The sequence below is a fragment of the Octopus sinensis genome, linkage group LG15 (assembly GCF_006345805.1).
Source record: "Octopus sinensis linkage group LG15, ASM634580v1, whole genome shotgun sequence".
NCBI lineage: Eukaryota > Metazoa > Mollusca > Cephalopoda > Octopoda > Octopodidae > Octopus > Octopus sinensis.
In genome coordinates, this window is record NC_043011.1 from 6,048,825 (window position 1) to 6,074,369 (window position 25,545).

A 25,545-nucleotide genomic window follows, 5' to 3' on the forward strand; every position below is an offset into this window, starting at 1 on the left:
AATAATATTAAGGATGAGAATGTTGATGGTGATGATGATGATGATTTCTTTTATTGTCTACATGGGCCCAAGACATTCAAGATTATATCGAAGGATGAGATACAAACGCACAAAACAGGGAGTGGTGGGGGCTAACATCGACCAAGGAAAAACATTACAACATTAAAGGATACAACGAAAAGATATTAAAATACAATTTAGAAAAATAAATAAATCAGATCCCCAGTAGCTGGGTAGTCCACTCAGGGTAACTGAGGGTAAACCCCACACAGAAAGACTTGGAATACTCTGCCAGCTCCAAGGCATGGGAAGTGCCATCTTCCAGTTTCTTTCCTCCTACTTCGAAAAACACACTCAGAGTAGATCCATTCAGCCTCTCCAGTCTTGCCACTCACACCCACCTTTCGATAAGCACATTGGAAGGCAGCACCTCCTTCTCTACCCCCACCTTCCTCTTCAAAGGATATTTGAAGAAACCGATGAGGGTTTGGTTAGATAGGAATCTTCAAACCTTTCTGACTGGTCTTCCATAGTTTCTTTCACCACAGCCACTAAGCAGAGAAAGATCCGACTCCTTACTCTGCCAAAAGAAGCTGGCGTGCAGATCTTCCCTATACACTCGGCGGACAGCCGCCACTGTCTTACATGAGACCAGTAACTGCCCAACACAAACCCACACATCGCTAATGTACGGACACCGAATGGATTCGTCCCCCCTGCATACATCACGAACAGATTCGGCCGTTGACACTTCCATGTCTGAACAGGTTAATACCCCACTAAGATCAGGCAAAAGATCCGACAGATAGTATTTCGCATATTTAACGTGAATTCCTTCCCATGTAGATGCAATCTTATCCATTCGTTTGTCCGACGCTTTAACGATTCTGCTAATTCACGGCTTTATTTCTTGTTAATCAGGCAATCGTTAGTACCAGAGTTACTTCCCTTCAAAAATCTGATTCATGGTTCAAGGGACATAACTACAATCTAAATCTGGATCTAATATTCCTGGATTTAAAAATAGCCAGCTCTGTCCTCAAGTTTATCTTGCTATACAGGGTAGCAGAAATTATCGGAAAGAACTCAGGAAATTTTTGATCTGTCATTTTGCTATTGATTTCTTCTACAAGTAGAACGCTCCTGTTTCATATTTTGTGTTTCATTCTGTGTACTATACTGGTTCTTTTGACTTTCATTGCTATCTATTTTTTTTTCCTGTCACCTTTTTACCCTTTTCCAATAAGTTGTAGAGCACCTCAGCCCCGTATACATTAAGATCATCATCATCATCATCGTCGTCGTCGTCGATGCTGTTATTGTTGTTGTGGTAGTAAAGCTGGCAGAATCATTAGCACATCAGACAAAATGCTTACCAACATTTCTTGCGGCCCTTTGCATTCTGGGTTCAAATGTTTCAGAGGTCAACTGTGAAGGTCGATAAAATAAAGCATCAGTTGAGTACTCGATCTCCTCCCCTTAAAATTGCTCTCTTTTTGCCAAAATTTCGAACATTTATTATTATTATTATTATTATTATCATTCAGTAGTTTTATTTTTATAGCGTGCTTTCACTTCACTACCGAGCGCAGCTCTGTGTGCCTTGGGTATGTGCTGTGGTTTGTTGTGATGCTCTGATGGTTACTGTATTGAAAGTGTTCTGCGTAGGATGTGTGCAGTGCCTAGTAGTGCAATTTTCTGTATGTTATATGTGTTTGTAAGTCCTGATGTTTTTGTTATGTATTTGTCTGAATATTTTTTTATCATGCCTAATGCACCTACTATGATAGGGATTGTCTCTGTTTTTAGATTCCACATTCTAGTTACCTCTATTTCCAGTCTTTGTATTTTGAACGTTTCTCTATATCTTTTAGAGACACGTTGTCATCTGCTGGTATTAATACACCAATTAGAAAGCATTTTTTTTCTTCATGATCTCTGACAACTATATCTGGCCTATTGGCCTTAATTTTTGTATCTGTGTGTATTGGCATATCCCAGAGTATGGTTGCTTTCTCGTTTTCTGTGACCTTTTCTGGTGTGTGCCTACGCCATCTTTTTTCTGTTGTTATTCCATAATGTTGGCATAACTTCCAGTGTATGTAGGTCCCAACTCTGTCGTGTCTGTGAATATATTCCTTCTTAGCCAGGACTGGGCAGCCAGAGATAATATGATTTATTGTTTCTTGTCCATCTCCACATATTCTGCAGTTACTTGTTATATTTCTTTTCATTACATGTTTTTGGTAATTTCTGGTGGGGAGGCTTTGGTCTTGTGCTGCAATTAAAAAACCCTCTGTCTCTGCTTTGAGTCCTGAGCTTCTCAACCATTGCTGGGAATTTTCTTTGTCTATTTCTTTTGCATTTAGTTTAGTCCAGTACTTGCCATGAAGGGGCTTTTCTTGCCATCACTTTATCATGGTCCGTTGCTGTTCTAGTTTTAGTTTATTATTAGTATTATTATTATTATTATTATTATTATTATTATTATTATTATTATTATTATTAAAGCAGTGAGCTGGTAAAATCTTAGTGGCATTTCGTCCGTCCTTACATTCTGAGTTCAAAGTCCACCAATGTTGGGCTACAACAAGTAACCTTAGATGCCAAGAACCCTCCTAAGTATCCTGGCTACACTAAAGTAGCTTTTATGCCTATTTCCTCTCTCCATCTGTTCAAATCTTTAGGGATAGTTCCTAATAGACCTAAAACTACTAGGATACATTTTACTTGCACTTTCCATAGCCTCTGTTAGGTTCTACTACATTATTTACATCTGATGAATATTAGTCCTCATCACATTTCGGCTGATATACCTACCAGCCTTCTTCAGGTGTCTTGGGGAAATTTCGAACCTGGGTTCTCATTCCTAAGGTATATTATTATTATTATTATTATATTATTATTATTATTATTATTATTATTATTATTGTGTGAGAGAGAAGTGCATGCCATCAAAGTGACACTGGGGTAAAATATACGAAGCCCAGTATATCCGTCATGACTACCCGTCTGATAAGGGTACACCAGGCACATGCATCACAACCATATGTGCGCGACATGGTGATCTCATATCAAGATAAGCAGCACATGACTTTGCAGGTGGGGCCCAGTTAGAATTTTCTTCAGGTTGAGTAACCCATCCCACTAAAAAGGTCCCGGAATAAGGGTTGTTTAAGGATGTTGAACAAAACGTCCATGTTTCCAAGGGTGAATTATCCAAACCCCAAAGAATCCCTCTCAACATATGGCTATGGTGCTCCCCACTACTTCTGCCCGTGATCAGAGATGCACATATTGTCAGCCACTAAGGGACATGCTCAACTGGTTAAGGTCAAGCAAATCTGTGGTTGCTGTAGCCCATCTTTTATACCAAGACAAAACAATGTACATGATAACACTTCAAATCAGTTAAGATCAGAAACCATGAGAGCCACTGCCTGGTACTGCGTCAGGGCATTTATTATTATTATTATTATTATTATCATTATCATTATCATTATCATTATTATTATTATTATCATTATCATTATTATTATTATTATTATTATTATCATTATCATTATTATTATTATTATTATTATTATCATTATCATTATTATATTATTATTATTATTATTATTATTCAGGTCACTGCCTGGAATCAAACTTGGAATCTTGGGGTTTGATTCCAGGCAGTGACCTGAATAATAATAATATAATAATAATAATAATAATAATAATAATAATAATAATAATGATAATAATAATAACATTGAAAAATACCTTAGGAATGAGAACCCAAGTTTGAAATATCCCCAAGACACCTGATGAAGGCTGGAGGGTATATCAGCTGAAACGTTGTGTTAACAACAAACAAAATGAGGACAAATATACATCAAATGTAAATAACTCCTCATTCTTAAATATAGAACTTTGGGTCCTAGTACTTTGTTATTTTCTCTATACTTCTCATATGTATGTGTATGTGTGTTGTGTGCACATACATGAGCATGTGAGTGTGTGTGTGTGTGTGCCCTTGTCCTGACATCATATGGCATAAAAAGGCATCACCTTCATACAAATGATGTTGCTTATTTCTGGTCTTGGACAGTTTGACCAGAGCTGGCAAGCTGGAGAGCTGAACCAGGCACCAGTTATTTGTTTTGGCATAGTTTCTATGGCTGGATGCCTTCCTTAATGCCAACCACAATAAACGGTGCACTAGGTACCTTCTATGTAGCTCCAGCATGGGCAAATTTTTACACATGAAAAGAATTAAGAATTATAAGGATAAAACAACTAGATTGCAAGATAGGAACTGTTTATTTATTAAGACAGCTTTCTTTGGCTTTCAGGAATTTCCTTGGGTTTTTTTTTTTTATCTCCGAGAGCAAAACACCTCTCTTTTTCTGCTGTTGAACCATTTTGAGTAACAGCCGCCACATAAATAGGGACTGCAAGAAAGGAATGTATGTATGCATATATATATATAGATATATATTATATATATATATATATATATATATATATATATATATATTATATAGAGGGTAATAATGCCCTCTATATAATATAAATAAATATTTTCAAGTGAAAAAATTTACAGATTTTTTCTCTTATGAGGTTTTTCACGCTAACTACTTGATAATTTCTTATGAAGATTTTTATCCTATTTTTAAATTTTATATATATATATATATGTGTATTTCTTTACTGCCCAGAAGGGGCTAAATATAGAGGGGACAAACAAGGACAGACGAAGGGATTGAGTCGATTATATCGACCCCAGTGCAAAACTGGTACTTTATTTATCGACCCCGAAAGGATGAAAGGCAAAGTTGACCTCGGCGGGAATTTGAACTCAGAACATAGCGGCAGACGAAAATACCACTAAGCATTTCGCCCGGCACGCTAACGTGTCTGCTAGCTCACCGCCTTAATATATGTGTGAGCATGTGTGTGTGTATGTATATATTATACATGTATTAAATTATTGCATACTAATATAAACACTTATTTATATATATATATACACACACACCAATATATATAGATGCACCAAGTGTAAGCTATGGACACATAAGAGATGCAGCAATGTCAAAGGAAGGCTAACTAGGAAGATGGTTTTTGTATGTGGCAGATGCTCAGGAACAATAAACACTGAAAATGCTCTGAGACCAACTTCCGTCACTTTCCAGGGAGAAAAACTAGAAATAGTTGATAGTTTCCGTTACCTAGGTGACCAAGTCAGCAGCGGGGGCGGGGGTGCTGAAAGTGTAACTGCTAGAGTAAGAATAGCTTGGGCAAAGTTCAGAGAGCTCTTACCTCTGCTGGTGACAAAAGGCCTCTCGCACAGAGTGAAAGGCAGACTGTATGATGCGTGTGTACGAACAGCCATGCTACATGGCAGTGAAACATGGGCCGTGACTGCTGAGGATATGCGTAAGCTCGCTAGAAATGAAGCCAGTATGCTCCGATGGATGTGTAATGCCGGTACTCACACTCGGCAGAGTGTAAGTACCTTGAGAGAAAAGCTGGACCTAAGAAGCATCAGTTGTGGTGTGCAAGAGAGACATTTGCGCTGGTATGGTCATGTGGCGAGAATGGATGAAGATAGTTGTCTGAAAAAGTGCCACACCCTAGCGGTTGAGGGAACCTGTGGAAGAGGCAGACCCAGGAAAACCTGGGACGAGGTGGTGAAGCACGACCTTCGAACTTTAGGTCTCACTGAGGAAATGACTAGAGACCGAGACCTCTGGAAGTGTGCTGTGCGCGAGAAGACCCGGCAGGACAAGTGAGTCCACAACCCGTGGCCTTCTACATGGGATGGAGCCAGCCTACGTATGCATACCTTCCCTTCTTGGGACACAAAACTCTACTTGTGAAGACGTGTTGAGGCAAGTGAGGATCAGAATCGAAATCGATCAATGGAAATTGCGGATGTGCTACCAGTGCCGGTGGCATGTCGAAACTCTGCTTGTGAAGACCCATTGAGGCAAGTGAGGATCAGAATCGAAATCGATCAATGGAAATCGATCAATGGAAATTGCAGATGTGTTACCAGTGCCGGTGGCATGTAAGAGAACTTTCCGTTTCGCGACCGTTGCCAGCACCGCCCCGTTTCGTGTCCGTTGCCAGCCTCGCCTGGCCCTCGTGCCGGTGGCACATAAAAAGCACCATCCGTTCGTGGCCGTTTGCCAGCTCTGTCTGGCACCAGTGCGGGTGGCACGTAAAAAGCACCCACTACACTCACGGAGTGGTTGGCGTTAGGAAGGGCATCCAGCCGTAGAAACACTGCCAGATTTGACTGGGCCTGATGAAGCCTTCTGGCTTCACAGACCCCAGTAGAACCGTCCAACCCATGCTAGCATGGAAAACGGACGCTAAATGATGATGATGATGATGATGATATATATATATATATATATATATATATATATATATATATATATGTATGTATATATTTATGTATATACATACACACTCATATATAGCTGAAGGAAATGAGAAATGATGGGTGAATTATGAACAACTCATTAAAGAGAATATGAAGCAGATTGTTTATACTTACTAACAAGTAGCAGTGGGATATAATGAGCAGAAACTGGATTGTCCCACAGTACATGGGTTCATCAGGCAGTACTTGACTTTGGGTTTATCTTTCGGACATTTGAATTTATGCTTGATTGCTGCAAGAAGAGAAATTCAAAAGATTCAATGTCAGGCAGAGATAGAACAGGAGGGGGTTGAAGGGGAGCTGAGAGTAGTGAAGTGGAAGTAGGGGGGGAGTAGTGAGTGGAAGGGGGAGTAGTGAGTGGAAGGGGGAGTAGGAGTGAAGGAAATAGTATTCTTTCATTTGTTTCAGTCATTTGACTGTGACCATGCTGGAGCACTGCCTTTTTGCAGAGGTGGTACGACAGAGTAGTTGTACACTGTCAACTTAATGTGACAGTCCCATGAAAGGAATCACACTACTGCTATTTAGCCCTAGGAAGCAGCAACACTTCCTGTCGGCCTTCACACATTTCCTGTTTACAAGGGATTTATTTCACTAGAATCCTTATATGTTTGCAAGGGCCAGATAGGCATCTCCAACTAGCAAGCCATGCTACTCCAGACTGATGACAAGCAAAGGACTCAGAAACTAGTCTCTGGATGCAGGCTTAGCTGGGTGGAGGTGCTTATCTCCCCCCTGTAAACATAAGGACACAGGAAATGTGTCAAGGCCGACAGGAAGCGTTGCTGCTTCCTAGGGTTAAATAGCAGTAGCGTGATTCCCTTCATGAGACTGTCACATTAAGTTGACAGTATACAACTACTCCAATTTTTTTAGTTATTATGACATAAAACTAATTTTAAAAATCAGGTGTTACTAATTAAATATAAATTAAAAACATGTCGTTTAGATGAGAACAATTAAGTAGAATCAATATTGTACAGGGGCAAAAATAAGTTCTATGCAGTTAATTCCTATTTTAGTGTCGTAAAAAAAAAAAATTTTTAATGGGGAGGAGTGGGGCACAATGAGGAGTTTTTACGACAGTTTTGACTTTGAGAAAAAAATATTTTATACTAATGCTTGCAACCTTACAAAAACCATATCAGCTAAGCAAATGATCTTCTTTAAATATATTAAAAAACATAACATTATCTGAACACCTACTTCAGAAAATTATCACCGTTCCCTTTGAGCATATAAAACATAATTAACTGTGGCAAAATGAGCAAGCCATGATGAGGTAAATTTGCCTCCTCAGTCTTCCAGAGGTAAATTTGCCTCCTCAGTCTTCATCATCATCATCATCATTTAGCGTCCGTTTTCCATGCTAGCATGGGTTGGACGGTTCTACTGGGGTCTGTGAAGCCAGAAGGCTTCATCAGGCCCAGTCAAATCTGGCAGTGTTTCTACGGCTGGATGCCCTTCCTAACGCCAACCACTCCGTGAGTGTAGTGGGTGCTTTGAAAACAGACTCATACACATCAATATCCACTCTTAAACACCAGAAAGGCAAAAAAAAAAACAAATTAAATATCTACGTCAAACAAAACAAGATCAGCGGAAAATGGCACATGATATGAAATTAGCAAAACTCAACTAAATAGAAAAAGAATTCAACATAAAATATTCAAAATATTCTCCATAGCTTCTTCTTCATGAACTATTGGAGAGGCTCCCTTTCTGATATATTTTATACACCAAGCAGTTAAACAAAATATTATTAAAATTAGTCGTTACTCGTTTTGCCCCATTTTCGATATCATATTTTGAAACCTGAAAATTATCAAATTAGACATTAGAGTGGGGAAAAAATTGACTTGGAATTCAACAGAGAAAAACTATTGATCATTAAGCACTAAAAATTATCCAGATATTTCATTAGCAACCTCAATTACAATCGGATTCAAAGTTGAGGAAGAATTTCTTGAAAAAAAAAAGAGGACCTGTCACCTGAGCATGTTTCCGGTTCTCTCAACTTCTGCCACAACAACTATGCCGACCAATTTTTACTGCTAAAGACGATGCGACCGTACGAAATAAGGATGCAATACTTGTAATGAAAGGATTTCAAACAGGGAAGGAGAAAATGAGGAGAAATCAGAAATTACTCATTTTACCCCGGTTACTGATTTTGTCTCTGCTTTTTCATCATTGAACATTTCCATCTTTAAACTATTATCTATTTTGGGATCTTTTCGGTTCGAACGGCAGTTTTTTCTAGCGGTGTCATATGAAATTGTCACCCATAATTATGACCCTAGTATCGATCTGTTTTAGGGTTAGGGTTAGGGGTGGGGGGAAGGGTATCTTTTTTTTCTTCACAAATGTAAATAAACCCAATCTGTTTCTTAAATGAGGGACATATTCATACGGCACAGAAAAGGAACAACAAATATCTTACAAACTACAGAATTTTCTCAATAAAGCCAAGAGAAAAAGATGTTTTATAAACACATTCTATCAGTATACGAAGTCTAAAAATTTTTAGTTAGCTAGAAATTATGTTAAAAACTGCTGTTCAAACCGAAAAGATCCGCATTTTGAATCATGCTACGTCCTAAAAAAAACTAGTATTTATTGATGGAATTCTGGTTTTGACACCCCATATAACTCTTCGTAGCTTTTGGGGTTGGGAAGGGGGTTGTATTTTCAGAAAATTTTTGCAAATTTGTGTTCAACAGACGGAATTCGTACAATTATGGAAAAAAAAAAATTTTTTAATAGTTTAAACACCCTCATAAATCGTAAAAATTCCACTCTTTTCTGAATCTTTTTCAAAAACCAGAGTTTAAAATACGGCCAGTCTAAATTTCCTGCTTAAACCCAGCAATGACCAACCCTTAATATTCTGGAAGGTGTGCACCATATTTTTGCTATGATGACTTCCAAAAACGGTGGCTGGTTTTACACAAGTCTTCAACACTCAAATCACACCATCTCTGTGGGTTTTCTGATAACTTACATTTATTCATTCAATACGGCACAGCTTCGACTTGCAAAAAAAATCCAAAAGTCTTCTGGCAAGAGTGTGAAAATGGCTGAGACAGGTGAAGGATATTACGGGAAGCCTCTGGCTGGATCTCTACTCAGTCAACCATCATTGGGGGATGGCCGTTCCAGCACAGAACTTGTGAGTGACTGGTGCTGTCCATTTGGATCTGTGGGCTTTTTTACAAATAGTTGGTGAGACTTAAATTTCACATTCGACATAAGCATTATGACTGACAAGGAAAGGGTACGTTGTCGAAGCTTCATACGTCAAAACCGACGGGGGAGTCCATCATATGTGTGTGTGTGTGTGTGTGTGTGCGTGTGTGTGTGTGTGTGTGTGTGTGTGTGTATGTATGTATGTATGTGTGTATATATGTATGTATGCATGCAGGCATGTATGTATGTATGTATCTATGTATGTATGCATGCATGTATGTGTACGTATGTATGTATGTATGTATGTATATATGTATGTATGTATGCATGCATGTATGTATGTGTATGTGTGTGTGTATGTATGTATGTATGTATGTATGTATGCATGCATACATGTATGTATGTATGTATGTATGTATGTATGTGTATGTATGTATGTATGTATGTATGTATGTACGTACGTACGTATGTATGTATGTATGTATGTATGTATGTATGTATGTGTGTGTGTGTGTATGTATGCATGTATGTATGTATGTACGTACGTACGTACGTATGTATGTATGTATGTATTATGTATGTATGTATGTACGTACGTGCGTACGTACGTACGTACGTACGTATGTATGTATGTATGTATGTATGTATGCAAGTATAAAGCGAGAGAGAGAGAGAGAGAACTCCAGATATTCCTATAGAATAGCGTCGGAAATTTTCTAGTGCGGTAAAACAGTAATTCCTTTGAATTCCTTTTAAGAATAAACACCACTTGCACTAAAAAAAAACAACTTTTATTCATTACTATTATTATTATTATTATTTTGCAGATCTGTAATCAACGATGCTTTGAGCAAATGCAATCGATAGATTTTAGATAACAGATAATTTCCGACTGTTCTATAAGATTACATATATATCCACACACACACGCACACACACATGTACGTATGTTGTGTGTGTGTGTGGTGTGTGTGTGTGTGTGTGTGTGTGTGTGTGTGTGTGTGTGTTGTTGTTGTTGTTGTTGAAATGAAACAATAACGAAGGTTCAGAACAAATATTAAAACCATAATCATGGAAGCATTGTGTCCACCGTATACTTTCGTTATTTCTCTTTCAACCGTTGAAATAATACTTCCATGATAATTGTACATTGTATACAACAAAGTATTTTATACTTTAAAAACTTCATTAAATATCAAACATATCAAATCAGTTCATTTTTCGACCTATTATTTTTAGTTTCTTTCAGAATTTCAAAGACGTTCGCGCATTTATGATAGGTTCATGCATTTGTTACAGAGTCTGATTATAGTATTTATTTCTTTATTGCCCAAGGGGGTCTAAACATAGAGGGGACAAACAGGGACAGACAAAGGGGTGAAGTCGATTACATCGACCTCAGTGCGTAACTGGTACTTATTTAATCAACCCCGAAAGGATGAAAGGCAAAGTCGACCTCGGCGGAATTTGAACTCAGAACGTAGCGGCAGACGAAATACCTATTTCTTTACTACCCACAAAGGGCTAAACACAGGGAACAAACAAGGACAGACACACGGATTAAGTCGATTACATCGACTCCAGTGCGTAAATGGTAATTAATTTATCGACCCCGAAAGGATGAAAGGCAAAGTCGACCTCGGCGGAATTTGAACTCACAACGTAACGGCAGACGAAATACCGCAAAGCATTTCGCCCGGCTTGCTAACGATTCTGCCAGCGAATTATAATTATAACTATGATATTGAGTTGATGACGATAGCGACATATTTTTCCTCTCTATTTTCAGTAAGGAAAATACTGATGTTGTAATCCAGTCATATGTATAACAATTTTTAAGACAAATTATGAAATAAAAGCTTGACTTCATCTGAAAGGCATCAGTCTCCCATTTCTGGACCATGCTTCCAATTACGTTTAACAGCATATAATCAATAACCTGCACTATTAATGGAAAATAAACATGTTAAATTGATTCTTAAATGAATCCATGATATAAAATGTCAAACGAGTACGTGAGATTTAATTTCTGTTTTGTTCTTCAAGAAGAGAAAATGAAAGAAATGTCGTAGTTGGCCAGAAGCCATGTTTGACGTCATGTCACGTAACTTCCGTTAAAATTTGTTCTTTGTTCAAGCGTTGCCTGAAAATCAATAATTTGCCTCAATAGTTCGATTTGTCTTATTCAATCCATTGTTTAATAAGTTATTAATTATTTGGCCATACGTGTCTGTACAAATTGTAGAACTATTCCGTTGTTTCGATTCCTTTCAAAACCTTGCTTGCAAGAAAACTTAACAGTTGAAGCAGTGTCGAAGTCGAAATATTGGGGCAACAAGAAGCGAACCAACACAGATAATCGTAAGAAGAACAACGTAAAAAATGCTTCAATTCTTCCCATGAATTTGCCATTAAACAGGTAAAAATAAAAGAAAGAAGAAAGAATTGTAATGCAATTCCCATTTCAAAAAGCTTCTCAATTCATTGAATAACATCCATGTTCCTTTTATCATTATTTCCCATGGAGGGCTCCAGGCTGTGTGTAATGATCTACAAGTTACTGTTGATTAAAACCGATATCTGATTATTCTTGGAATAATGATGTTTGTGCAAAAAACGTTGAAAGCCATTCAGCTGAATATATCATTACGTCGTCTTGCGAAGGCTAAGAGAAGAGCTGTGAAGTTACATGAAGAATGTTGTATCCGTAAAAAAGAGAACTTAAAGCCAGGTAGCTACTATGAACAGTTCTGCTCGTTGTCGTTATGGTTCCTGTTTGGTTCTATAGTTAATCTTTTTCTTTATTTGGTGTTAATCTATCATGTTGAAACAACCTTATGGACAGCGGTCATAATTTGTTTTTGTGCTGGGTTTGTGCTTTGTTTAGTTTTACCATACTCGGTGGCCGTTCGCTGTACGATCCTTTTGGCTGCCCCGGGATTTTTCACAAGCAAAGGGCGATCGTTTCTGATTCTGTATGCTTTCATGCTCACTCTGAATCAACCAGTGGCCAATTTTAGTAACAACATTGTCGTGATGACCGAGGCAATGACTTGCGGCCAAGAAGTTGCCTACAATCAAACAGAGAGACTTATAGCCATCGCTTTAAATCCTTTATCTGGGATTATCGGTGGGATTGAGGAGTTTGTGAATACAATCAATCGCTACAGTCGTATGGCACAGCAAGCATTTCTGTCAATGAAGAAAGGAATCGAAGAACTAGTTGCCTCAATAAATAATATCTTTTCTTGGCTTGGCAACATAGTGAATGTTTGCAATGAAAGGATGCTCGACCCTTTTAGAAAATGCACGAGGGCTTTTAAATTGGCTCGTAATAATTGTGTTAGGACGGTGCTACCAGAATTTGTGAAATTGTGCAATATTGTAACCTTTTTTAAAAGTATATGTCACTTAGCAAGAATTGGCGAAATGTTATGTTCTCTTACTGAAGTACTCAAGAAGCTTGTGCTTCGAACGTTTGCCGCTCCAGTTAGCATTGCAATTCAGAATTTATATGACATGTTCTACTTTAAAATAAAAATCGATTACGAATACCAAGTGTCTATGGAGCAGACGAAAAGTTACAGTCAAGTGAAAAAAGATGTGCTCCGTGAAGTCAAAGAAAAACTGAGCATGTATTTTACAAAATTGGAATTCATCAAATTTGTCACAGACTTAATGCTAATTATTGTGTTCGTAAAAGCTTATCGTTATAGAATTAAATACCTGAGTAAAGATAAATTTGATAATATTTACATTTCGAAAAATTTATATGATATTGACTATATAAAAGGGATTCAGTCGAAAGAGACACTACTTCCATTGAAGAGATCTGAGAAACAAAACTATATTAGTTCCACTTCGTTAAGGCTAACTTGTCAAGAGAAACGAAAATTCTGTAAAGGCTTTGTTTTCTTTTTAATTACTTCTTCCACCATACTTTTCCATTTATTTTGTGATTATGGCCTCTTCTGGATCCTGGAACTAGTGCGCAAGAGTTTTTCAATGAAAGTTGACGTCGAAGAACTGTCACATGTTCAAGTACATGTTAGTGGCAAAGGGCCGTATGCAGACATGTATAAATCTCTGATATCCATTTTTGGTCCCTTGGCAAGCAATGATGTGAAAAACCTTACTCTTTGTCTCCCTAATCCAACTGAACCCAATTACGAAGTATACAAAACCATCAGCATGATTATGGGCTTGTGCCTAATATCAGTGGTTTTTGAAGGCTACGGGCGACGACTACGCCATATTGTCTGTGATGAATTTTATCCAGTTCGTGCCAAAGAAAGAGCAGTGTGGCTCTATTCTAATCTCTTGGTACAACGGGGGAGTCTAGAAAAGTTTCTACGGCGGAAAATGCGTCTTGACTATCGAAGTTCTATGGATGCAAAAAACATCAGCTGGAAAGGTAAACTTGCAGCAAGATGTCCTCCGGTTCGGCGATTACTTGAGATTCTGGGGTTTGAAATCAAATATTGTTTAGGATGCAGTGCAGATGGTAAAATAAGTGACAGAGTGAACTTCAAACATTGTGAGAATGAAAGCTGTAAGGCTGTGTATTGTTTGGATTGTTACTATGATATCCACAACACTTGTACGGTGTGTATGAAACCAATTGATTATGCTGACTTGTCTGATGTGAGTGATGAGAGAGACTCCAGCGAGTGTGATGCTGAAAATGCTTACCAATCTGAGCAGAATAAGAAGAAATTACAGGCAAAAGTTGCCATGGAACAAGAAAACATTGCAAGGAACAACCGTCTTCAACGACGTAAATCTCAAGCAATTCTGCAGAAAGCTTATGACTTGATAATGATGGAGTACAGACCTTTAAAAGAGAGAACCCGATGCAATTACAGGTATAGATGAGATGGTCATAGCAGCTAAACTAGACATAGAAATTGGAAGTGATACCTTTATTCCTATTTTTTTATAATTTTAGACAAGATGATAAAAAATGAAATATCATTTGCAGTGGAGTGATTTCAAGTTATGGAAATATACGTTTGATTTACAGTCTTTTAGCGGATTATAAAGTGAAGCCCTGTAAAAACTAAATCAGAAAAAAAGGCCACAAAGGTACAATATCAAGGTATCTGATGTTGTTTTAAATTGACTGTAAACTTCATAAGATCTAAAATTCAGTTTACAGTATATTACCTGTTCTTTGACAGATATATGTCATTAACAGAAATTATCCAAATTGGAAAACAAGCTTTCCATTTCTGTTGTTGATGAGTCCCCCACCACCCACATAGCTTCAGACTAAAATACAACCAGGAGGAAATAACAGGTTGAAACCAGTTAATTCTTTCACTTTTTTTTTTTTTTTTACAATTTTCCCCTGTAAATTAATTCTTCAAATTAAACCCGAAGGAATATTTTATTTAGCCCAGGCACACATACATGCTTACACTTGTATGTTGGTACAGGCCTGGGAGAAACGGAATGTTCTGATGAGAATTTATCTTGTTGATTCTCCTGTAAGATCCAGAGAAGCACATGAACTGTAACACCGACAAAAGAGTAAAAACAATTTGAGGAGAATAAACATTGTATGATTACCATTTCTTGTTTGTGTGTTTGATAAATATTTTCCGGAATGTTCCTGAAGTTAATGTTTAGCATCAGCTTTGTACTCATCAAGCACAACCATACTGCAAAGAATTTTGAAATGAACCTAATTTCTCTCTATTTTCACTGACACATCTTTTCCTGCAACTAATTACATCATCATCATCATCTGGCAGGAAGGTAATAGTATTGTGATCAGGCATAGCTGTGTGGTAAGAAGCTTGCTTCCCAACCACTTGGTTCTGGGTTCAGTCCCACTGCGTGGCACCTTCAGCAAGTGTTTTCTACTGCAGCCTCAGGCTGACCAAAGCCATGTGAGTGGATTTCGTAGACAGAAACTGACAGAAGCCTGTTGCATGTGTATGTGTGTTTGTCCCCCAAGATCATTTGACAACTGGCATTGGTGTGTGTACCTCCCTGTAACTTAGCAGTTTGGCAAAAGAGACTAATGGAATAGGTGCCCAGCTTAAAAAAGCAATTAAATACTGGGGTTGATTTGTAGTTCAAGGTGTGCTGCCCCAGCATGGGCTGCTGTCTAATGATTAAAACAAGTAAAAGATAAAAAATTAAAAAGAGTCATAACAAGGAAAGGGTGTGGAGGCATGCCAGGAGTGGTATTGGTGAGTTTTGAGAAGCAGGGAGTTCTAGAAGGATCTGTTGATGGGGAAATGGTAGTCTTTTAGAAAGTGATGGAGTACTTACATTTAGGAATGGGAACTTCATCCCCTGAAAAATACAATAAAATGGAATGTCATTGTCATCATCACCACCATCATCATCATTTAACATCTCTTTTAAAAACATGAAGAATGCTTAGAAAGATTACCTTCAGACTGAAGAATGATTGCTAAGATAAGAAGAAAGGAGATTGGTAATGCCATGTTATTGCTTGTAAAACTAATCTGTATCTAGTGAAGACCACAAATGTACTTTAGACAATAGGTGTGTGTGTGGTCTTTACACTGATGATGCTTCCCAACCACTTGGTTCTGGGTTCAGTCCCACCGTGTGGCACCTTAGGAAGTATTTTCTACTACAGCCTCAGGCTGACCAAAGCCATTTGAGTGGATTTGGTAGACAGAAACTGAAAGAAGTTTATTATGTGTGTATAGTGAGGTTGATTCATAGTTTAAGGTGTTGCTGCCCCAGTATGGGCTGCAGTCTAATGACTGAAACAAGTAAAAGATAAAAAATTAAAAAGAGTCATAATGAGGAGGCATGCCAGGAGTGGTGTTGGGGAATTTTGAGAAGCAGGGAATTCTAGAAGGATCTGTTGACTGCGAAATGGTAGTCTTTTAGAAAGCGAGGGAATACTTACATTTATGAATGGGAGTCTTACCCGCTGAAAAATACAAAAAAGTCAAATGAAATGGAATGTCACCATCATCATCATTGTTTAACATCCCTTTTTCCATGCTGGCAAGGGTTGAACAGTTTGCTTAGAACTGAGAGATAAGAGGACGGTGCTGAGCTCCATTGTCTACTCAAAGCAGAATTTCAACAGAGGAAATGCATTTTACCTGGTCTGTTAATGGTTCTGCCAGCTTGCTGCCTTACCAAATAAAAATAATAATAATAAATAGTTTCAAATTTTGGCGCAAGGCAAACGCATTTGGGGGAGGGGAAGAGTCAAATACCTTGACCCCGGTACTCAACTGATATTTATTTTATCAACCCCAAAAGGATGAAAGAGCAAAGTCGACCTCAGAGGGATTTGAGCTCAGAATGTAAAGGTAGACGAAATGCCATTAAGCAGTTTTCCTAGCATGCTAAAATAATAATAATAATAATAATAATAATGATAATGATAATGATAATAATAATAATAATAATAATGATAATGATAATAATAATAATAATAATAATGATAATGATAATGATAATGATAATAATAATAATAATAATAGTGATGAAGATGATGATGATTACAGTAATATAAGCAATAACGAAATATGTATTTTAAAGGGTTTAAGAACCTGAGGAATGCTTAGAAAGCTTACCTTCAGACTGAAGAATGATTGCTAAGATAAGAAGAAAGGAGATTGGTGATGCCATGTTATTGCTTGTAAAACTAATCTGTATCTATTTTAGAGATTAATGTATATCACAAACAAGAAGGGACCAAGGACAGATCCCTGTGGTACACTCGATGACATCTCATATGGTGTAGAATGCTGTCCTAGAACTGTGACTACCTCCTTTCGGCTGAGAATGAAGGATTTCAACCAGTTAAAAAGGTCATCCCTCACACCCATTGCAGAGAGTTTCACCATAAGCCTTTTGTGTGGCACAGAGTTGAAAGCCTTAGCAAAGTCAAGGTAGACAACATCCACCCATGAGCCACTGTCAGTGATCTGAGTAATGTCCTCAAGGAACTCGACAAGCTTGCTTGAGATGGTTGGAAGATTTATTCCGCTTCTTCCTGTTGGTGTCTGATTTATGCAACTTGTATTCCCGTTCAGCAGTCCGACGTTCCTTCCTGGCAAGTCGGGCCGCTGAAGTTTCCCAAATTGCCCTTTTGGGGCGGTTCTTCTTTTTCTGTTTATGTGGCACTGATGCTGCACATGCTGCCCATATTGAGTCCAGGATACTCTGGAGTATAGTATTCACATCTCCAGAGTTGTAGAATTCACGCCAGTTTGGGTGCTGTAGTTCAGTGTGGTACAGGTTCCAATCTGCTCTCTTCCAATCAAAGGAAGCAGATTGGAGATGGTTCAGGTTTTTGTTGTTGCCCGCAAGAGCCAGATTGGCGATGATCATAGAATGATCAGAGTCACCTAGAGGTTCCTCCGTAGTGCAATTGATAACCGCTTCAGGAGTTGTGGTGAAGAGCAGGTCCAAGGTGTTGTCACCTCTTGTTGGAGGGGCGACTACTTGTGACCAGTTTGACTCCAGTACAAGCTCAACAAAATTGTTTGCACTCTGTGGCCAAAGTGGGGTTGATTAGTAGTTCAAGGCGGTGCTGCCACAGCCTAATGACTGAAACAAGTAAAAGATAAAAAATTAAAGGAAAGGGTGCGGAGGTATGGCAGGAGTAATATTGGTGAGTTTTGAGAAGCAGGGAATTCTAGAAGGATCTGTTGATGGGGAAATGGAAGGCTTTTAGAAAGTGATGGAATACTTACATATATGAATGGGAATTTCATCCGCTGAAAAATACAAAAAAGTCAAATGAAATGGAATGTCACCATCATCATCATCAACATCATCATCATTGTTTAACATCCCTTTTTGCAGGGTGGCATAGATTGAATAGTTTGCTTGGAACTGAGAGATCAGAGGATGGTGCTGAGCTCCGTTGTCTGCTCCGGCCGGGTTTCTATGGCTGGAAGCCCTTCCTAATACCAACCACTTTACAGCATGATTTCTTTGGTGGGGTGGGGCCAAGGGCAGTAGAGTGTTCACCACTTACTTGCAAGTCAGGTGGGTGTACTACTGAGGGAGGTTGAAAATGTAACAGAGCGACAGCAGCAGGTGTGTTTGCTGAAGACATGAATATATGTACATCATATTCATTTGCCATCATCATCATTACCAGCATCACCATCACAAGAACTATGACCAACATTAACCAAAGAAGAGGAAGGAGAATTAGTTGGGGTCTTTTTTAAAATCTTTTTGGCATTTAAGGAATGTGTAGATGATGTTTGGGTATCTTTAGATCAGAAAAGTATTAACCCCTGCTGTTAGGGGTATAATCTTAATACTTGGTGTAGAATGTTTCTAAAGACAGCCATGGGGCACTATTAAACCCAGATGATATGATGTGCCAACCATTATTTAATGTTTGTTTTCCATGCTGGCATGAGTTGAATGCTTTGGCAGGAAATAGCAACTCAGGGGTGGCTTACAGCTGAAAGTCCTTCCTACTGCCAACTACTTTACAGAGTGTACTGGGTGCTTTTTACATGGCACCAGCTGCAGTTAGGTCCCCAAGCAACTTGCTGGACAAAACCCCTCAATTGGGAGGGAGAGAAAATGCTGTTAAGTATTTTGCCCGGCATACTGACAATTCTGCAACTCATTAACTTAAAAATAATAATCATCATCATCATCATCATCATCATCATCGTTTAACGTCCGCTTTCCATGCTAGCATGGGTTGGACGGTTCATCCGGGGTCTGGGAAGCCAGAAGGCTGCAGCAGGCCCAGTCTGATCTGGCAATTTTTCTACGGCTGGATGCCCTCCCTACTGCCATCCACTCCGTGAGTGTAGTGGGTGCTTTTTATGTGCCACCGGCACAGGTGCCAGACAGGGTTGGCAAACGGCCACGATCGGATGGTGCTTTTTACGTGCCATCGGCACGGGGGGCAGGCGAGGCTTACAACGGCCACGAACGGATGGGCGGCGCTCGCAATGGCCACGTTCGGATAGTTCTCTTACATGCCACCGGCACTGGTATCACAGCTGCAATTTCCATTGATGTTGATCAATTTCGATAATAATAATAATAATAATAATAATAATAATAATAATAACCACAGATTTGTTTGTCAGTTGTTTGACCTTAACCAGTTGAGCATTTCCCTTAGTCGCTGACGATATATGCATCTCTGATGACGAGCAGAAGTAGTGGGGGAGCATCATAACCATGTGTTGAGAGGGATTCTTTGGGGTTTGAATAATTCACCTCTGGTAACATGGGTGTTGCGTTCAACATCCTTAAACAACCCTTATTCAGAGACCTTTTTAGTGGGATGGGTTACTCGACCAGCAGAAAATTCTAACTAATCCCCACCTGCAAGGTCATGTGCTGTTTATCTTGATATGAGATCATCATGTCGTGCACATATGGTTGTGAAGCATGTGCCTAGTGTACCCTTATCAGACGGGTAGTCATGATGGGTATACTGGGCTTCGTATATTTTACCCAGTGTCACTTTGATGGCATGAACTGCTCTCTCACACAATAATAATAATAATGATGATGAAGATGATGATGATGATTACAGTAATATAAGCAATAACGAAATATGTATTTTAAAGGGTTTAAGAACCTGAGGAATGCTTAGAAAGCTTACCTTCAGACTGAAGAATGATTGCTAAGATAAGAAGAAAGGAGATTGGTGATGCCATGTTATTGCTTGTAAAACTAATCTGTATCTAGTGAAGACCACAAATGTATTTTAGACAATAAGTGTGTGTGTGTGGTCTTTACACTGATGATGCTTCCCAACCACTTGGTTCTGGGTTCAGTCATAACAAGGAAAGGGTGCGGAGGCATGCCAGGAGTGGTGTTGGGGAGTTTTGAGAAGCAGGGAATTCTAGAAGGATCTGTTGATGGGGAAATGGTTGTCTTTTAGAAAGTGATGGAGTACTTACATATATGAATGGTCTCTTCGTCTGCTGAAAAATACAATAAAGACAAATGAAATGGAATGTCACCATCATCATCAACAACATCATCATCATCATCATCATCATCACCATCACCATCATCATCATTGATAGAGGTGGTGATACTAGCAGTGGTGGTGGTGGTGGTGGTGGTGGTAATTCAACATCTACTTTAACACTACCCCCTGTGACGTCTTCAGGTCAGGTCTATAATCTGAAGATAATCTTCTCCCTCCACCCCTTCCCACCAACTTCAGAGATCTCTCCTCTACCCCAAAGGAGTACAGGTGGTTGCTACCCTTGGTCTTCTTACTGAGTCAAGAAAACAAACAGTATTTTTAAGAAAGCAAGAAAGTGGTAGAAGCATGTCTAAAGACCTGTCTTTGAGGCAGCAATAATGTTCCGAATTTGAAAGAATCCTGAAGATTTTTGCAGAAAAAGTACCTTGGGGAATTTCTTCTGGATCTTTACATGTTCTGAGTTCAAATCTTACCAAGACCAATTTTGACTTTTATCCTTTCTGTGGTCAAACCAGTCAAGTCATGACAGCCAGTCGAAGTGACTAACCTCTCTATCCTAAATTGTGGTTTTTGTGCAAAGATTAGGAACACAACAACAATCCTTTCTACTCTTGGAACAAGTCCCGAAATTTTCGGGGAGGGAGCCAGCTGATTAGATCGGCTTCACTACACAACAGGGTCTTAATTTATTGACTCTGAAAGGGTGAAAGGCAAAGTCGTCTTCGGCAGAATTTGAACTCAGAATGAAAAAACGGACAAATATGGCTAAGTATTTTGTCCGACGTGCTAACGACTCTGCCAGCTTGCTGCCTTACTACTACTGCTGCTGCTGCTGCTGCTGCTGCTACTACAACTACAACTACTACTACTACTACTACTACCACTACTACTACTACTACCACTACTACTACTACTACTACCACTACTACTACTACTACAACTACTACTACGACTACTACAACTACTACTACTACTACTACTACTACTACTAATAATAATAATAATAATAATTGTTTAACGTCCACTCTCCATGCTAGCATGGGTTGGACGATTTTCACTAAGGACTGACGAACCAGATGGCTGCACCAGGCTCCAATCTTGATCTGGCAGAGTTTCTACAGCTGGATGCCCTTCCTAACGCCAACCACTCACAGAGTGTTGTGGGTGTGTGTGTAAAGTGGGGTTGATTCGTAGTTCAAGGTAGTGCTGCCCCAGCATGGGCCACAGCCTAATGATTGAAACAAGTAAAAGATAAAAAATTAAAAAGTGTCATAACAAGGAAAGGGTGTGGAGGCATGCCAGGAGTGGTGTTGGTGAGTTTTGAGAAGCAGGGAGTTCTAGAAGGATCTGTTGATGGGGAAATGGTAGTCTTTTAGAAAGTGATGGAATACTTACATTTATGAATGGGAGTCTTGTCCGCTGAAAAATACAAAAAAGTCAAATGAAATGGAATGTCGCCATCATCATCATCAACATCATCATCATTGTTTAACATCCCTTTTTGCAGGGTGGCATGGATTGAATAGTTTGCTTGGAACTGAGAGATCAGAGGATGGTGCTGAGCTCCGTTGTCTGCTCCGGCCGGGTTTCTACGGCTGGATGCCCTTCCTAATACCAACCACTTTACAGCATGATTTCTTTGGTGGGGTGGGGCCAAGAGCAGTAGAGTGTTCACCACTTACTTGCAAGTCAGGGGGTGTACTACTGAGGGAGGTTGAAAGTGTAACAGAGCGACAGCAGCAGGTGTGTTTGCTGAAGACATGAATATATGTACATCATATTCATTTGCCATCATCATCATTACCAGCATCACCATCACAAGAACTATGACCAACATTAACCAAAGAAGAGGAAGGAGAATTAGTTGGGGTCTTTTTTAAAATCTTTTTGGCATTTAAGGAATGTGTAGATGATGTTTGGGTATCTTTAGATCAGAAAAGTATTAACCCCTGCTGTTAGGGGTATAATCTTAATACTTGGTGTAGAATGTTTCTAAAGACAGCCATGGGGCACTATTAAACCCAGAAGATATGATGTGCCAACCATTATTTAATGTTTGTTTTCCATGCTGGCATGAGTTGAATGCTTTGGCAGGAAATAGCAACTCAGGGGTGGCTTACAGCTGAAAGTCCTTCCTACAGCCAACTACTTTACAGAGTGTACTGGGTGCTTTTTACATGGCACCAGCTGCAGTTAGGTCCCCAAGCAACTTGCTGGACAAAACCCCTCAATTGGGAGGGAGAGAAAATGCTGTTAAGTATTTTGCCCGGCATACTGACAATTCTGCAACTCATTAACTTAAAAATAATAATCATCATCATCATCATCATCATCATCATCGTTTAGCATCCGCTTTCCATGCTAGCATGGGTTGGACGGTTCAACTGGGGTCTGGGAAGCCGGAAGGCTGCACCAGGACCAGTCTGATCTGGCAATGTTTCTACGGCTGGATGCCCTTCTTATTGCCAACCACTCCGTGAGTGTAGTGGGTGCGCTTTTTACATGCCACCGGCATGGGGGCCAGGCCAGGCTTACAATGACCACGAACGGATGGTGCTTTTTACGAGCCACCGGCTCGAGGCCAGTCTGGGCGGCGCTGGCAACAGCCACGTTCGGATGGTTCTCTTACGTGCCACCGGCACTGGTATCACAGCTGCAATTTCCATTGATGTTGCTCAATTTCCATAATAATAATAATATTAATAATAATAATAATAATAATAATAATAATAATAATAATAATAATAAATGCCCTGATGCAGTACCAGGCAGTGGCTCTCATGGCTTCTGATCTTAACTGATTGGAAGTGTTATCATGTACATTGTTTTGTCTTGGTATAAAAGATGGGCTACAGCAAATATTCTGCTCAATACCACAGATTTGCTTGTCAGTTGTTTGACCTTAACCAGTTGAGCATGTCCCTTAGTGGCTGACGATATGTACATCTCTGATCACGAGCAGAAGTAGTGGAGGAGCATCATAGCCATGTGTTGAGAGGGATTCTTTGGGGTTTGATTAGTTCACCTCTGGAAACATGGGTGGTTCTTTCAGCATCCTTAAACAACCTTTATTCAGGGACCGTTTGAGCAGGATGGGCTACTCAAAATGAAGAAAATTCTAACTGGGCCCCACCTGCAAGGTCATGTGCTGTTTATCTTGATATGAGATCTCCATGTCGCGCACATATGGTTGTGATGCATGTGCCTGGTGTACCTTTATCAGACGGGTAGTCATGGTGGGTATATTGGGCTTCGTATATTTTACCCCAGTGTCACTTTGATGGCATGAACTGCTCTCTCACTCAATAATAATAATAATAATAATGATAATAATAATAATAACAATAATAATAATAATAATAATAATAATAATAATAATAATAATAATAATAATAATAAATGCCCTGATGCAGTACCAGGCAGTGGCTCTCATGGCTTCTGATCATAACTGATTGGAAGTGTTATCATGTACATTGTTTTGTATAATAATAACCACAGATTTGTTCGTCAGTTGTTTGACCTTAACCAGTTGAGCATTTCCCTTAGTCGCTGACGATATGTGCATCTCTGATGACGAGCAGAAGTTGTGGAGGAGCATCATAGCCATGTGTTGAGAGGCATTCTTTGGGGTTTGAATAATTCACCTCTGGTAACATGGTTGTTTCGTTCAATATTCTTAAACAACCCTTATTCAGAGACCTTTTTAGTGGGATAGGTTACTCAACCAGAAGAAAATTCTAACTAACCCTCACCTGCAAGGTCATATGCTGTTTATCCTGATATGCGATCACAATGTCGTGCACATATGGTTGTGATGTATGTGCCTAGTGTACCCTTATCAGACGGGTAGTCATGATGGGTATACTGGACTTTGTATATTTTACCCCAGTGTCACTTTGATGGCATGAACTGCTCTCTCACACAATAATAATGATAATGATGATGAAGATGATTAAAGTAACATAAGCATTAACGAAATATGTATTTTAAAGTGTTTAAGAACCTGAGGAATGCTTAGAAAGCTTACCTTCAGACTGAAGAATGATTGCTAAGATAAGAAGAAAGGAGATTGGTGATGCCATGTTATTGCTTGTAAAACTAATCTGTATCTAGTGAAGACCACAAATGTATTTTAGACAATAAGTGGGTGTGTGTGTGTGTGGTTTTACACTGATGATGCTTCCCAACCACTTGGTTCTGGGTTCAGTCCCACTGTGTGGCACCTGAGCAAATGTTTTCTACAGCAGCCTCAGGCTGACCAAAGCCATTTGAGTGGATTTGGTAGACAGAAACTGAAAGAAGTTTATTATGTGTGTATAGTGAGGTTGATTCATAGTTTAAGGTGTTGCTGCCCCAGCATGGGCTGCAGTCTAATGACTTAAACAAGTAAAAGATAAAAAATTAAAAAGGGTCATAACAAGGGAAGGGTGTGGAGGCATGCCAGGAGTGGTGTTGGTGAGTTTTGAGAAGCAGGGAGTTCTAGAAGGATCTGCTGATGGGGAAATGGTTGTCTTTTAGAAAGTGATGGAGTACTTACATTTATGAATGATATCTTCATCCGCTGAAAAATACAATAAAGACAAATGAAATGGAATGTCACCATCATCATCAACAACAATATCATCAACATCATCACCATCACCATCACCATCATCATCATTGATAGAGGTGGTGATACTAGCAGTGGTGGTGGTGGTGGTGGTGGTAATTCAACATCTACTTTAACACTACCATCTGTGACGTCTTCAGGTCAGGTCTATAATCTGAAGATAATCTCTCCCCACCCCTTCCCACCAACTTCAGAGATCTCCCCTCTACCCCAAAGGAGTCACAGGTGGTTGCTACCCTTGGTCTTCTTACTGAGTCAAGAAAGCAAAAAATATTTTTAAAAGAGCAAGAAAGTGGTAGAAGCATATCTAAAGACGTGTCTTTGAGGCAGCAATAATGTTCCGAATTTGAAAGAATCCTGAAGATTTTT

At 39.1% G+C, this 25,545-nt stretch overlaps 2 protein-coding genes across 2 annotated transcripts in view; one reads left to right on the plus strand and one right to left on the minus strand.

Annotated features, from left to right (window-relative positions):
- Window positions 1–4,309: 4,309 nt before the first annotated feature.
- Window positions 4,310–25,545, minus strand: part of LOC118766410 — a 41,896-nt gene continuing 20,660 nt past the window's right edge. The window contains exons 8-14 of the mRNA XM_036509808.1: window positions 21,963–21,986; window positions 20,533–20,556; window positions 18,334–18,357; window positions 16,527–16,550; window positions 15,911–15,934; window positions 6,554–6,671; window positions 4,310–4,436 (exon numbers count right to left, since the gene is read on the minus strand). Coding sequence (XP_036365701.1) covers window positions 4,361–4,436; window positions 6,554–6,671; window positions 15,911–15,934; window positions 16,527–16,550; window positions 18,334–18,357; window positions 20,533–20,556; window positions 21,963–21,986 — 314 coding nt within the window. The 3' untranslated portion in view covers window positions 4,310–4,360. The remainder of the gene's footprint in view (window positions 4,437–6,553; window positions 6,672–15,910; window positions 15,935–16,526; window positions 16,551–18,333; window positions 18,358–20,532; window positions 20,557–21,962; window positions 21,987–25,545) is intronic.
- Window positions 11,746–15,201, plus strand: LOC115219943 (DC-STAMP domain-containing protein 2-like). The gene has a single exon (XM_029790245.2). It carries the CDS (start codon window positions 12,227–12,229, stop codon window positions 14,501–14,503), a length of 2,277 nt encoding a protein of 758 aa, XP_029646105.1. The 5' UTR covers window positions 11,746–12,226; the 3' UTR covers window positions 14,504–15,201.